We start from the raw sequence: 14,913 nt of genomic DNA on the forward strand, positions 1-14,913 counted from the left end.
CCGGGTAAAAGCCCGTTCCCGACGCATGTGAGTTTGGTTGGTGGTCACCATACCGAACATGTGGTTTTACCAAAGTTTGTGGATTTAGTGACGAATAAGACTAGAATGTAGGAACCCTCTCCGCAGGTCCTCATATAATGCAGTCCCAGGCGTAGAATTACCTCACAAACGTCGCTATACATAACATAGTGCAGTGTCACCTCGACCAATGCTTGAACCGTGTTGTTGTTTTTTCTAGAAAAGAAAGGTCTTTTACTTTGTAAGGTTTGGAAATAACACTGTGTAAGTTTGTTCACAATATGCGTTAAATGTATTGATTGAGATGGACATTATGTTATTAAAAGTTTCATATATGTAGCTACATGCATAAACATGTATTTATACATTACAATAATTATTTCCAGTTCGTACCCAAACTATTTCGACCAGTTATTCATTAAGTTTATTGTTGAAATTTTCCAATTTAGCTTAAGTTCTTGTTTTCTTCGAATATGCTATCCCAGACAAATCATATTTAAATAAGATAATAAAAATATGAATCATTTGGCTTATCAAATTATTTGGGATATGATAATTTTGCAAGGTTGGAAGTTTGTTAGTCTTATTTATAAGGCGCGCAAAGAATTTAGAGATACTTATTATATGGGCTAAATTCTTTGAAACGTCTTATCGGGGAAAAGTCAAAAATGTGTTGGAAACCAGAAAGTTTAAATTTTCATCGATTTGCGTAAAATTGCAAAATAACATTTCCAACTCATTCAGTTTTAGTTCAGAAGTCACATTTTTACCTCAAATAGCGTCGAATTGAAGTTGGAAAGGCATAAATTCTTCAGTTAAACTTCTGCTTAAATCGCAAAACAATCACTGACCTGTAGCCATCTCATGAAACTGATTTGAATATGAACCAATCTAAAGAAGGCATTACGGTGTACGCGTGATTTTATTTAACATGAGCTTTTAACACCGGCTTTTACCTAACTAGATCTAGTATGCTAATCTTTGTCCAGGGCTTTCCTTTGACCCGAGCTCCCGGGTTTTGACGCTTGAAAATTACAGAAGACCCCTTTTTGACTCTTGAGAAAATTACGTCATGCGTCACATTTGACCCGGGGGAATATACCGACTTGCGTCAACGAGATCAAAAGTTGTTAAGACTAAGCGATAATTGGCTCGGGGCGGTGTATCTCATTTAGTACACGCTAATCGTTAACGCCCGTTTCCAATCATCGAAGCACAAGTCCACCCAGTAGGCGGAGTTTGGTTAATTAAGAAATCTAGTATTGGCCAATTAAAACACTGCTGGTTCGATGACGCGTGTATTAACTTTCCATTATTTATTATAGCGTTTGTTATCAGCTGTTTGCGGAAAAGACGTGTATTAAACCCACCTAGTTGCAATAATCCAACTCCCAGCTATTGACCCTCTGAGCTGTACGTATGTACTCATAAAAGCTCAGAGCATTTAAGAAGAACTATAAACCCACCAAAACAGAATGGACTCATCCGCGTCAGTTTTAATAATATTCAATATGAAATAATAACATCCATATCCACATAACACCGTAAAGCATATTTTGAGATATTTCCAGAGTATGGCAGAATGTATTTCCAAAGCTGAATGCACCCATCACTGTTTCACTTCATGATTGCTCAGTTCAAAGACGCGCGAAAGTTATGCTGGCATATGTACTGTCTACAACGTCAAATTACACGCTTTGCATCAAAGTTGCTAAAAATAACTATAGAACCGATACAACTGGCCTTGTGGCAAAGTGACAATTTTTGCATGAGCTAATTGATTACAAAATACATGTAGGCGTAATAATTGACCGTTTGAGAAGGCATAGAAAACGGCGTGTTTGTCGCACGTCTTCCGTGAAGATGGCACATGAAATAATTAAAGGGCGTCGGAATTTTTGATGGGATTAAATACAGAGGCACCTTTATCGGCGAGTAGAAATAATTTCCTTTTATAGTTTACCGATTTATATAGGCTATTGTGTTTAGGTACCACCCGTATGTTGTTGTTTTTTTGTGATCGCCAGCGGAAATTTTTTTTTTTCACATTTTGTATTTCATTCTTAATTTAATAGCCACGCGAAACGGTCAAACAAAGTTATTGGATAAAGTGTAATAATATTGTGCTTGTGCATTCGGAAAATGTCGCAGAGAAACCTTTTCGAATTCGGAATCGGTAGTAACTCTGAAAGTGCGTGTAAGACGCCAACGACAAAGCGTACTTTAGATCTAAATGACAGTGCTCCTAACAACCCCAAACGTGCGAAAGAAGAACATATGACATATTACTCTGCTGTATACATGAAGTTAATGTTGTATTAGAATACATGTTTTGTATTTATTAATCATTAAAATATTGTGTTTAAATGCATAGTGTTGTAGTGACAGTAAAATGTAAGAAATAAATGTTAACATACATGTATCTTTTTATTTGTTGCTTTTTATATATTATATCTCAGTAATTTGCTTAAATTGCAAAAAATCATTGACTCTCCTGCGTTATTATTAGGACTCTCAGAAGTTTGATTTTGACTCTTGAAAATATGGTCCCAAGAGTCATTGACTCTTGAGATTTGAGGTCGAAGGAAAGCCCTGTTTGTCGATTTAATAAGCATATGTTCAAAACAGATATGGTGCAGTTTCTATTCACTGTTCTAAGTTTCAGCAAGTTTTTATGCATGTCTTTTTCGCACCTCTGTCTGTGTAGTGTGTTGTTTTATTTACTTACATCCTATGTTACATAGGAGGACGGTATACTGTACGATCTGTATCAAAATTATTTGTGTACAGTATAAAAATAAAAGATGTAATTTATTTCAGAACTTTTTAATTGTCAATTTAGAAAAAAAACAATGCTAAATTAATACAGAAAAGTATAACATCGGTTTACTATGTAACGCTCTGCACCACAACAGACGAACGCAAACTGTAGTTTACGCTGTTTATTCTCGGAATTTCTCCCACTTTAAACCAGATGCTTTACATTGAGGTCGTGTTATCGATTTATATCTACACAGCGAGCGAATCGAGAGATATTGAAAAATTGAATAGTGGTTGGATTTAAATTGATCAGGCGTGCAAAATTCAAAGTGTCATTACATAATTTCTACGGAACATTATCGAGAAATGAATTATCTACACAGGTATGTAAAAATTATTGCAATCCGTTGATATTAAGTGATATCGGGGCTTGAATGTTGCGCACAAAATCCTTGCGCAACAATATAGACAAAGAACGAAAAATTCCCACCATTAATTTGGTCTTTCCCCCTTTGTAAGCTTTAAATATTACCCATATAAAAAGTAGCTTAATATTTAAGAGCGTCAAAAATTTGGACTAGAAGTTTGTGGGGAGACAAACAATATTTTATTTCGGGTAAAGTACCTGGCACTTTGTGAGGTTCTTGTATACATTGACTGTAAAGATGACATTGATTTGAAGCAAATCATGACAAACTTCACAAATACAACTTTTAACTTGAAAGTTATCTGCATTTATGGTTTTATTACCTACTGTACATGAATGACATCATCCATTTATCACACCAAGACTTTGTTGTAATTCTGCTACATAGACTCTGTCAACATTAAAAATGATGAACAACGACTTAATATTTTGACTGTGTAAAATCCTAAGTTAGTTCCATTAAAATAAATGAGTTTTAGTGCTATTCAAACATTACCTATGTGATCACATCATTTTGCCAGTTGAAAAAAAATTACCAAAATATCACTATGTTTAGGCTGTGAAGGTCAATGTCACACTTGTGATATCAAAGGTCATACCATTTGATACTTCATAATATGTAATATATTTTAAACACAAAATGCAACACTAACAGCAAAAAACATTTTTTACAAATATTAAGCATGCATGCGCATGACGTAATTATTAACATGTTAAACGACTAAAGTCATATTCTTTCCCGCTAAAACTGCAAAGTTTTCGTGATTTTTTCATTATTTCTTTAAAAATCAAGGACATATAGGTATGATAAACAGAAAAACTGGTTACTGCCTGATCTTTTTGTAATATATCAGGCTCTGCATGAATAAAATAACTGCTCAGCTTATTCTAAGCCTTGCCTGATATATTACAAAAAGATCAGGCAGTAACCTGTTATTCTCTATATATTTTACTGCTTGTCCAAACTGTAAGTTAACATTTCTCCAGGAAAGTATTCAATAAATTGCCATCACACCTAAATCGGGAATCTTGACTTAATGTTTAATAAATTAAAATGATAACTATATTCTTTTCAAACTTTGCCTTTATTAAGTGTTTGACCATGGATGACATAAAGCAGTTCCTGTATGCGTGGTGTGGAAAGAACAAGGTTACACCCAACTATGAGTTTAGTCAGACTGGCGCTAAGCACAGACCAAGATTCAAATGTGAGGTGAGTTATCTAATAGCAATGCTATAAATGAGGTTAACATTAAAACATTGATCACCATTTAGTACTGTCATTTTAAATTGAAAGTATTCTGATTTTTTATTTCATAAGTTATTTATATAAGTAGCTTATAAAATGTTAATCTACCAAACTTAGTGGGATTGTTGACTAACTGAGTACCCACCCAGTTAATTCAATCATTAGAGATTGTTAGTTGGTAGTCCTGCAATCAAGTCTCTGTCTAGCTGCACACTTCTCAACCCAGGGACAATGGTTCCCAACGTGTGACCTTGAAACTTACAGTTCTCCCTGTAATCTGATTGTGTGTTAGTTGGGATCAGTCAGGTGTACATGTACATCTTCTCCCGGTACTCACATTTGAAGACCATTACTTGATAGCAGGAAATTCTGTGCTCCCGTCCCAGACTGGAAACATGGTTTTCACTCTCATCTCCATAACAAATTACAGCAACCATTTTGTGTTAAGAATGCTTATCACCATCATAACATGGCAATGTGTTCCTGGTTTTAGGTGCAGGTGGCAGGGTTTGACTACCTAGGTGTGGGTAACTCCACCAACAAGAAGGATGCACAGGCGAATGCTGCTAGAGACATGGTCAACTACCTGGCCAGACTGGGCCATATCAAAACTACAGACATACCAGGACTGGTAGTGTTCAGTAATAAGGCAGAGTGATATAGAATTGCCGTTGTCTGTCAGTCTTTCAGTGCGTCACAAACTTTACAGGGCTATATCTCAAAAACTAAAAGATATCAACATGAAACTAGATTGCAAATGAATTATACAAGTTATTGAGTAGCTATTGATTGCATACATGTGTTTATAATAATGCATTTACTATTTGATAAAAGTAATCATTTAATTTAGATTTTTCTAAAAATAAACTAGAGGACGAATTTGTTTTTCAATTTTTATTGCTAAATTACCAGGAACATTGTTATCCTTTTTCTCACCGAATGATGTAACATGTATCTAGTATTTTAAGTGATGATTATTTCTTTATAGGAGACCCAGAATATGGGGTCTGAGCAAGAAGGGCTGGGCATGGGGGAGTTCAGTCAGCTGCCAGGGGTACCTGCTCCTCACCAGAAGGTTGCCATGGCTCCTGAGTTCAGTGGGTTTGAGGTGGGTCAGCAGAGAGACCTGCCTGCTTACGAGAGGGGACCGCCATTGAGCTACATGGAGAGAATAGCTGAGAAGAGGCAGCTGGAAGAGGTATATGTAATGTTGTGTCATGCAGTTGTTCAGGCGAAGGATTGTGATTTCAATGCTGTATTTCAGTCGAAGGATTGTGATTTCAATGCTGTATTTCAGTCAAAGGATTGTGATTTCAATGCTGTATTTCAGTCAAAGGATAGAGATTTCAGTGCTGTATTTCAGTCAAAGGATTGTGATTTTAATGCTGTATTTCGGTCAGTGGATTGTGATTTCATGCTGTATTTAGTCGGAGGATTGTGACTTCAATGCTGTATTTTAGTCGGAGGATTGAGATTTCAATGCTGTATTTTAGTCGAAGGATTGAGATTTCAATGCTGTATTTCAGTCGAAGGATTGTGATTTCAATGCTGTATTTCAGTCAAAGGGTTGTGATTTCAATGCTGTATTTCAGTCGAAGGATTGTGATTTCAATGCTGTATTTCAGTCAAAGGGTTGTGATTTCAATGCTGTATTTCAGTCAGTGGATTGTGATTTCATGCTGAATTTAGTCGGAGGATTGTGACTTCAATGCTGTATTTCAGTCAAAGGATTGAGATTTCAATGCTGTATTTTAGTCGGAGGGTTGTGATTTTAATGCTGTATTTAAGTCGAAGGATTGTGATTTCAATGCTGTATTTCAGTCGAAGGATTGTGATTTCAATGCTGTATTTCAGTCAAAGGATTGTGATTTTAATGCTGTATTTCAGTCAAAGGATTGTGATTTTAATGCTGTATTTTAGTCGAAGGATTGTGATTTCAATGCTGTATTTAGTCAGAGGATTGTGACTTCAATGCTGTATTTCAGTCAAAGGGTTGTGATTTCAATGCTGTATTTCAGTCAGTGGATTGTGATTTCATGCTGTATTTAGTCGGAGGATTGTGACTTCAATGCTGTATTTCAGTCAAAGGATTGAGATTTCAATGCTGTATTTTAGTCGGAGGATTGTGATTTCAAAGCTGTATTTCAGTCAAAGGATTGTGATTTCAATGGTGTATTTCAGTCAAAGGATTGTGATTTCAATGCTGTATTTTAGTCGAAGGATTGTGATTTCAATGCTGTATTTCAGTCGAAGGATTGTGATTTCAATGCTGTATTTCAGTCGAAGGATTGTGATTTCAATGCTGTATTTCAGTCAAAGGGTTGTGATTTCAATGCTGTATTTCAGTCAAAGCGTTGTGATTTCAATGCTGTATTTCAGTCAGTGGATTGTGATTTCATGCTGTATTTGGTCGGAGGATTGTGACTTCAATGCTGTATTTCAGTCAAAGGATTGAGATTTCAATGCTGTATTTTAGTCGGAGGATTGTGATTTCAAAGCTGTATTTCAGTCAAAGGATTGTGATTTCAATGGTGTATTTCAGTCAAAGGATTGTGATTTCAATGCTGTATTTTAGTCGAAGGATTGTGATTTCAATGCTGTATTTAGTCGGAGGATTGTGACTTCAATGCTGTATTTCAGTCAAAGGATTGAGATTTCGATGCTGTATTTTAGTCGGAGGATTGTGATTTCAAAGCTGTATTTCAGTCAAAGGATTGTGATTTCAATGGTGTATTTCAGTCAAAGGATTGTGATTTCAATGCTGTATTTTAGTCGAAGGATTGTGATTTCAATGCTGTATTTAGTCGGAGGATTGTGACTTCAATGCTGTATTTCAGTCAAAGGATTGTGATTTCAATGGTGTATTTCAGTCAAAGGATTGTGATTTCAAAGCTGTATTTCAGTCAGAGGATTGTGATTTCAATGGTGTATTTCAGTCAAAGGATTGTGATTTCAATGCTGTATTTCAGTCAGAGGATTGTGATTTCAATGCTGTATTTTAGTCGGACGATTGTGATTTCAATGCTGTATTTCAGTCAAAGGATTGTGATTTCAATGCTGTATTTAGTCAGAGGATTGTGATTTCAATGCTGTATTTCAGTCAAAGGATTGTGATTTCACTGCTGTATTTCAGTCAGAGGATTGTGATTTCAATGCTGTATTTCAGTCAAAGGATTGTGATTTCAATGCTGTATTTTAGTCGGAGGATTGTGATTTCAATGCTGTATTTCAGTCAAAGGATTGTGATTTCAATGCTGTATTTAGTCAGAGGATTGTGATTTCAATGCTGTATTTCAGTCAAAGGATTGTGATTTCACTGCTGTATTTCAGTCAGAGGATTGTGATTTCAATGCTGTATTTCAGTCAAAGGATTGTGATTTCAATGCTGTATTTAGTCAGAGGATTGTGATTTCAATGCTGTATTTCAGTCAAAGGATTGTGATTTCACTGCTGTATTTCAGTCAGAGGATTGTGATTTAAATGCTGTATTTCAGTCAAAGGATTGTGATTTCAATGCTGTATTTAGTCAGAGGATTGTGATTTCAATGCTGTATTTCAGTCAAAGGATTGTGATTTCACTGCTGTATTTCAGTCAGAGGATTGTGATTTCAATGCTGTATTTCAGTCAAAAGATTGTGATTTCAATGCTGTATTAAGTCAGAGGATTGTGATTTCAATGCTGTATTTCAGTCAGAGGATTGTGATTTCAAAGCTGTATTTCAGTCAAAGGATTGTGATTTCAATGCTGTATTTAGTCAGAGGATTGTGATTTCAATGCTGTATTTTAGTCGAAGGATTGTGATTTCAATGCTGTATTTCAGTCGAAGGATTGTGATTTCAATGCTGTATTTCAGTCGAAGGATTGTGATTTCAATGCTGTATTTCAGTCAAAGGGTTGTGATTTCAATGCTGTATTTCAGTCAAAGGGTTGTGATTTCAATGCTGTATTTCAGTCAGTGGATTGTGATTTCATGCTGTATTTAGTCGGAGGATTGTGACTTCAATGCTGTATTTCAGTCAAAGGATTGAGATTTCAATGCTGTATTTTAGTTGGAGGATTGTGATTTCAAAGCTGTATTTCAGTCAAAGGATTGTGATTTCAATGGTGTATTTCAGTCAAAGGATTGTGATTTCAATGCTGTATTTTAGTCGAAGGATTGTGATTTCAATGCTGTATTTAGTCGGAGGATTGTGACTTCAAAGCTGTATTTCAGTCAAAGGATTGAGATTTCAATGCTGTATTTTAGTCGGAGGATTGTGATTTCAAAGCTGTATTTCAGTCAAAGGATTGTGATTTCAATGGTGTATTTCAGTCAAAGGATTGTGATTTCAATGCTGTATTTTAGTCGAAGGATTGTGATTTCAATGCTGTATTTAGTTGGAGGATTGTGACTTCAATGCTGTATTTCAGTCAAAGGATTGTGATTTCAATGGTGTATTTCAGTCAGAGGATTGTGATTTCAAAGCTGTATTTCAGTCAAAGGATTGTGATTTCAATGGTGTATTTCAGTCGGCGGATTGTAATTTCAATGCTGTATTTCATTCAGAGGATTGTGATTTCAATGCTGTATTTTAGTTGGAGGATTGTGATTTCAAAGCTGTATTTCAGTCAAAGGATTGTGATTTCAATGGTGTATTTCAGTCAAAGGATTGTGATTTCAATGCTGTATTTTAGTCGAAGGATTGTGATTTCAATGCTGTATTTAGTCGGAGGATTGTGACTTCAAAGCTGTATTTCAGTCAAAGGATTGAGATTTCAATGCTGTATTTTAGTCGGAGGATTGTGATTTCAAAGCTGTATTTCAGTCAAAGGATTGTGATTTCAATGGTGTATTTCAGTCAAAGGATTGTGATTTCAATGCTGTATTTTAGTCGAAGGATTGTGATTTCAATGCTGTATTTAGTTGGAGGATTGTGACTTCAATGCTGTATTTCAGTCAAAGGATTGTGATTTCAATGGTGTATTTCAGTCAGAGGATTGTGATTTCAAAGCTGTATTTCAGTCAAAGGATTGTGATTTCAATGGTGTATTTCAGTCGGCGGATTGTAATTTCAATGCTGTATTTCATTCAGAGGATTGTGATTTCAATGCTGTATTTAGTCAGAGGATTGTGATTTCAATGCTGTATTTCAGTCAAAGGATTGTGATTTCACTGCTGTATTTCAGTCAGAGGATTGTGATTTCAATGCTGTATTTCAGTCAAAGGATTGTGATTTCAATGCTGTATTTTGTCAGAGGATTGTGATTTCAATGCTGTATTTCAGTCAAAGGATTGTGATTTCACTGCTGTATTTCAGTCAGAGGATTGTGATTTCAATGCTGTATTTCAGTCAGAGGATTGTGATTTCAATGCTGATCTCCATGGTAATTGGACGCTGGAGAACGCCAAGTCAAGACTGCATCAGTTCTTGCAGACACACAAGATCCACACTGACTACACCTATCAGATGGTTGGACCAGATCACAACAGGTGCTTACATTTCAGGAATTCTTTCTTGCTGAGCCGCAATGATGACTCATTTTACTACTTTATGGAAGACAGTATAAAACATGAAGATTGAGCAAAATCGTTTTGGGATTAAATGGCTTAACATTAGGAGAGTAATGATAATTGCTAAACAAGTCCTTTCTAAAAACATGGATCACAATTTGAATTCTGTTCTGAAAGTTAAAAAATAGAGGCACCGAAAATAAATAGTTTCACAGTTTTTGGAGCCCTTCAAAAACACAAGTATCAGAAAACAAAGAATAAGTTAGTATGGTATATGCAGTGATTTTTTTTTTGCTTTATATTTACCAGACTGTGCCTTTTTGATTGGGAAAAAAGCATGATAGACCATGAAATTGGGAAAAATTAGACATAATTAGTTTTATTATAAATAACAGTATATCAATTGTTTATAAGTGCATGTTTAACTTTTTTTTGAAATTTATATTATAAAGTGCTAGGGAATCAAATTGCTGTATAATTAACTCAATAAACAAATTATTCAGTTTATTAGAAAAAAATGCGTATTTTGGGGGAAATTTTGGTAAGATTTTGGGTGGAAAATGTTACTTTTTGCCATTTGAAAACAGCCTTTTTAACTTTTTGCAATTGGGAAACAGCCTGTAAGAGGCTGCTATTTTGGGGGAAAAAATCACTGATATGTAACATTCAACCAGTGATATGTTACGTGATAAACCCAGTTTTGAGCTATGAAATGGACAACTTTGAAATCTAAACAATTGTGTTTTCACATATTTGAAAACCATTTGTTTAACTGATCAGCATTTCAAGCAATGGTGAGCTTTACAAAAAAAGTTGCTATCTTGTTTCATATTTTATGTTGTAAATTATAATGTTTATAATGTATTTTTTTAAATGTTTTCAAGCAAGACATTCTTATATGTTCATGTTGTTTAAACATCCCAGGTTTTGTGGCCTAACACAGAATTTGTGATGGACAGTGTTGCATGTCAAGTTCACCATTGTTTGTGTGGAGCAAGGGTCTATAAATAGTCTATGAGTGAGTAGACCCAGCATCCATACTGGCTGATCATCCAGATTGTATTTCTTGCTCTCTGTTGACTATAACTGAAATATAGGGGGTTTCACTGGGTTACCTAGCAATAAATGTATGCTTAATGTGAGTAAGTTGTATACATAATACATATCCATGTATATGTAATGTGTATCAAGCATATTCATTCATGGTGGTGTTACAGTAGTTTTGCATATGTGAAATTGAAATTTCTACCATTTCCACATAATACTGATACGCATAGTTCACCACTAAATGGTTAACCCTTGAACCCCCTGATGAATGTTTATTTGAGATGTGTATTACAAGTGGTACCTTGAGAGAGCAAAAAATACATTCTGTGTATTCAAAGTTGTTTCAATTCACAGCCAAAGGCTCATCAGTGCCCAATAATATAGAGATATCAAGTCAGGAAGGACATGTGCAGGTATGTAGTATGAAAATGAGTAACATCAATCAGTACTTAATTAGAGAGGTCCATTATCATATTATAAAGCTTTAGTTGATGTTTATGCTTGGACAATATCGATTTATCAAAAAATGACATGGTATATGAGCAAGTCTACCTGAACAAAACTATGTGCTATATTTGTATTTGGTCTCATACTTGTTAATTGTTGTCTGTATGTTTTTCTTTCGCAGTGGCAATGATGTGTTGTCCACAATGCATTTCTTCTGACTAAACAATGCATTTCTATTGATTTAACAATGCAGCATTTCTACTGACTAAACAATTCATTTCTACTGACTGAACAATGCATTTCTACTGACTAAACAATGCAATTCTACTGACTAAACAATGCAATTCTACTGACTAAACAATGCATTTCTACTTACTTATCAATGCATTTCTTTTGAATAAACAATGCATTTCTACTGACTGAACAATGCATTTTTTTTTTCTGATTTAACGATGCATTTCTACTGACTTAAAGATGCATTTCTTCTGAATAAACACTGCACTACTGACTTAACAATGCACATCAACTGACTTAAAAATGTATTTCTAATGACTTAACAATGCATGTCTACTGACTTAACAATACATTTCTAATGAATTAACAACTAGAAATGGCGCGGCAGAGGCCGACGCGTATCCCCACGCCGAATGTTTGACCTAGATGTGCCCCAGGGTTGGTAATGGGGCCATGCATAGCTGAGATTGACCGTATTGTCATAAGAGAAGTTCATCATCAATTAGAAGTGAATTGGTGTAGAAATGAAGAAGTTATAGTAAAAAGCAATTTTGGGTGGGTGTGACATATGTGGGCAGGGCGCCCCAGGGTTGGTAATTGTGCCATGCATAGTTGAGATTGACCGTATTGTCATAAGAGAAGTTCAGTATCAATTTGAAGTGAATCGGTGTAGAAATGAAGAAATTATAGTAAAAGGCAATTTTGGGCGGGTGTGGTCTATGTGGGCGGGGCCCCAGGGTTGGTAATGGGGCCATGCATAGTTGAGATTGACCGTATTGTCATAAGAGAGGTTCAGTATCAATTTGAAGTGAATCGGTGTAGAAATGAAGAAATTATAGTAAAAGGCAATTTTGGGTGGGTGTGGTCTATGTGGGCGGGGCGCCCCAGGGTTGGTAATGGGGCCATGCATAGTTGAGATTGACTGTATTGTCATAAGAGAAGTTCAATATCAATTTGAAGTGAATCGGTGTAGAAATGAAGAAATTATAGTAAAGGCAATTTTGGGTGGGTGTGGTCTATGTGGGCGGGGCCCCAGGGTTGGTTATGGGGCCATGCATAGTTGAGATTGACCCTAATGTCATAAGAGAAGTTCAGTATCAATTTGAAGTGAATCCGTGTAGAAATGAAAAAATTATAGTAAATGGAATTTTTTGGTGGGTGTGGCCTATGTGGGCTGGCGCCCCAGGGTTAGGATTGGGGCCATGCATAGTTGAGATTGACCCTAATGTCATAACAAAAGTTCAGTATCAATTTGAAGTGAATCCGTGTAGAAATGAAAAAATTATAGTAAATGGAAATTTTTGGTGGGTGTGGCCTATGTGGGCGGGGCGCCCCAGGGTTGGGAATGGGGCCATGCATGGTTGAGATTGACCGTATTGTCATAAGAGAGGTCCAGTATCAATTTCAAGTAAATCGGTGTAGAAATAAAGAAGTAAATGTAAAATAACCTAAAAAAATGAGTGATAATTTCTGACGCGGCCCCACCCCAACCGCTATAACTTTTGACCCAGGGGTCAGATCAAAATTCCAAATAGTGCAGGGTCGCACATATGCTCATAGCTACCATGTGTGTAAGTTTCAAGGTTCTAGTGCTTTTAGTGTAGGAGGAGATAGTGGCCAGGACGGACGGACAGACAGACAGACAGACAGACGGACGGACGGACGGACGGACGGACGGCGGAGATAACCACAATATCCCCACCTTTTTTTCAAAAAGCGTGGGGATAATTAATTTCCAACTTAAGAATATTCAACGAAAACGAACAAAGAAACAACAACTGTTCAAGCAATTAACGGGAATGTTACAAGCAGCGCCACAAAAAATATGTGACAATGATAATTGTTCATTCGTGTAGTTCTTAAAACTTCTTAATAATAATATTGTATGCAGGATAATGAAAACAAATCAAACTAGAAATGGCGCGGCAGAGGCCGACGCGTATCCCCACGCCGCATGTTTGACCCAAGGGCGCCCCAGGGTTGATCATAGGGCCATGCATAGTTGAGATTGACTGTATTGTCATAAGAGAAGTTCAGTATCAATTAGAAGTGAATGGGTGTAAAAATAAAGAAGTTATAGTAAAAGGCAATTTTGGGAGGGTGTGGCCTATGTGGGCGGGGTGCCCCAGGGTTGGTAATGGGGCCATGCATAGTTGAGATTGACCGTATTGTCATAAGAGAGGTTCAGTATCAATTTGAAGTGAATCAGTGTTTTAATGAAGAAATTATAGTAAAAGGCAATTTTGGGCGGGTGTGGTCTATGTGGGCGTGGCGCCCCAGGGTTGGCAACGGGGCCATGCATAGTTGAGTTTGACCGTTTTGTCATAAGAGAGGTTCAGTATCAATTTGAAGTGAATCAGTGTAGAAATGAAGAAGTTAATGTAAAATAACCTAAAATTTTTTTATAGTTAATGGAATTTTTTGGTGGGTGTGGCCTATGTGGGCGGGCGCCCCAGGGTTGGGATTGGGGCCATGCATAGTTGAGATTGACCCTAATGTCATAACAAAAGTTCAGTATCAATTTGAAGTGAATCCGTGTAGAAATGAAAAAATTATAGTAAATGGAAATTTTTGGTGGGTGTGGCCTATGTGGGCGGGGCGCCCCAGGGTTGGGAATGGGGCCATGCATGGTTAAGATTGACCGTATTGTCATAAGAGAGGTCCAGTATCAATTTCAAGTAAATCGGTGTAGAAATAAAGAAGTAAATGTAAAATAACCTAAAAAAATGAGTGATAATTTCTGACGCGGCCCCACCCCAACCGCTATAACTTTTGACCCAGGGGTCAGATCAAAATTCCAAATAGTGCAGGGTCGCACATATGCTCATAGCTACCATGTGTGTAAGTTTCAAGGTTCTAGTGCTTTTAGTGTAGGAGGAGATAGTGGCCAGGACGGACGGACAGACGGACGGACGGACGGCGGAGATAACCACAATATCCCCACCTTTTTTTCAAAAAGCGTGGGGATAATTTATGTCTACTGACTTAACAATGCATTTCTAATGACTTCACAATGCATTTCTATTGACTTAAAAAGGCATTTCTATTGACTTAACAGTTCATGTCTACTGACTTAACAATCCATTTCTACTGACTTAACAATTCTTTAATACTTACTTCACAATGCATTTCTACTCACTAAACATTTTTTACATTTCAACTGACTTAACAATGGATACCTTCATTATATTTTGTAGTCCTATAACTTGACCCTGCAAAGTTTTAACCCTTTTATGCCT

The 14,913-nt window shown here is 36.4% G+C and overlaps 1 protein-coding gene across 3 annotated transcripts in view; it reads left to right on the plus strand.

Moving 5' to 3' along the window:
* Positions 1-169: 169 nt before the first annotated feature.
* LOC127844561 (ATP-dependent RNA helicase A-like) overlaps positions 170-14,913 on the plus strand; it is a 57,637-nt gene continuing 42,893 nt past the window's right edge. The window contains exons 1-5 of one of the 3 annotated variants that reach the window (XM_052374914.1): positions 170-282; positions 4,299-4,418; positions 4,948-5,103; positions 5,443-5,652; positions 9,786-9,925. In XM_052374914.1, coding sequence (XP_052230874.1) covers positions 4,308-4,418; positions 4,948-5,103; positions 5,443-5,652; positions 9,786-9,925 — 617 coding nt within the window. In that variant the 5' untranslated portion in view covers positions 170-282; positions 4,299-4,307. Of the gene's footprint in view, positions 283-4,298; positions 4,419-4,947; positions 5,104-5,442; positions 5,653-9,785; positions 9,926-11,347; positions 11,407-14,913 lie in introns of those variants that run through there. The other 2 variants (XM_052374915.1, XM_052374916.1) reach the window with 2 other exon arrangements.

Source organism: Dreissena polymorpha, chromosome 9 (assembly GCF_020536995.1).
Source record: "Dreissena polymorpha isolate Duluth1 chromosome 9, UMN_Dpol_1.0, whole genome shotgun sequence".
NCBI classification, from domain to species: Eukaryota; Metazoa; Mollusca; class Bivalvia; order Myida; family Dreissenidae; genus Dreissena; species Dreissena polymorpha.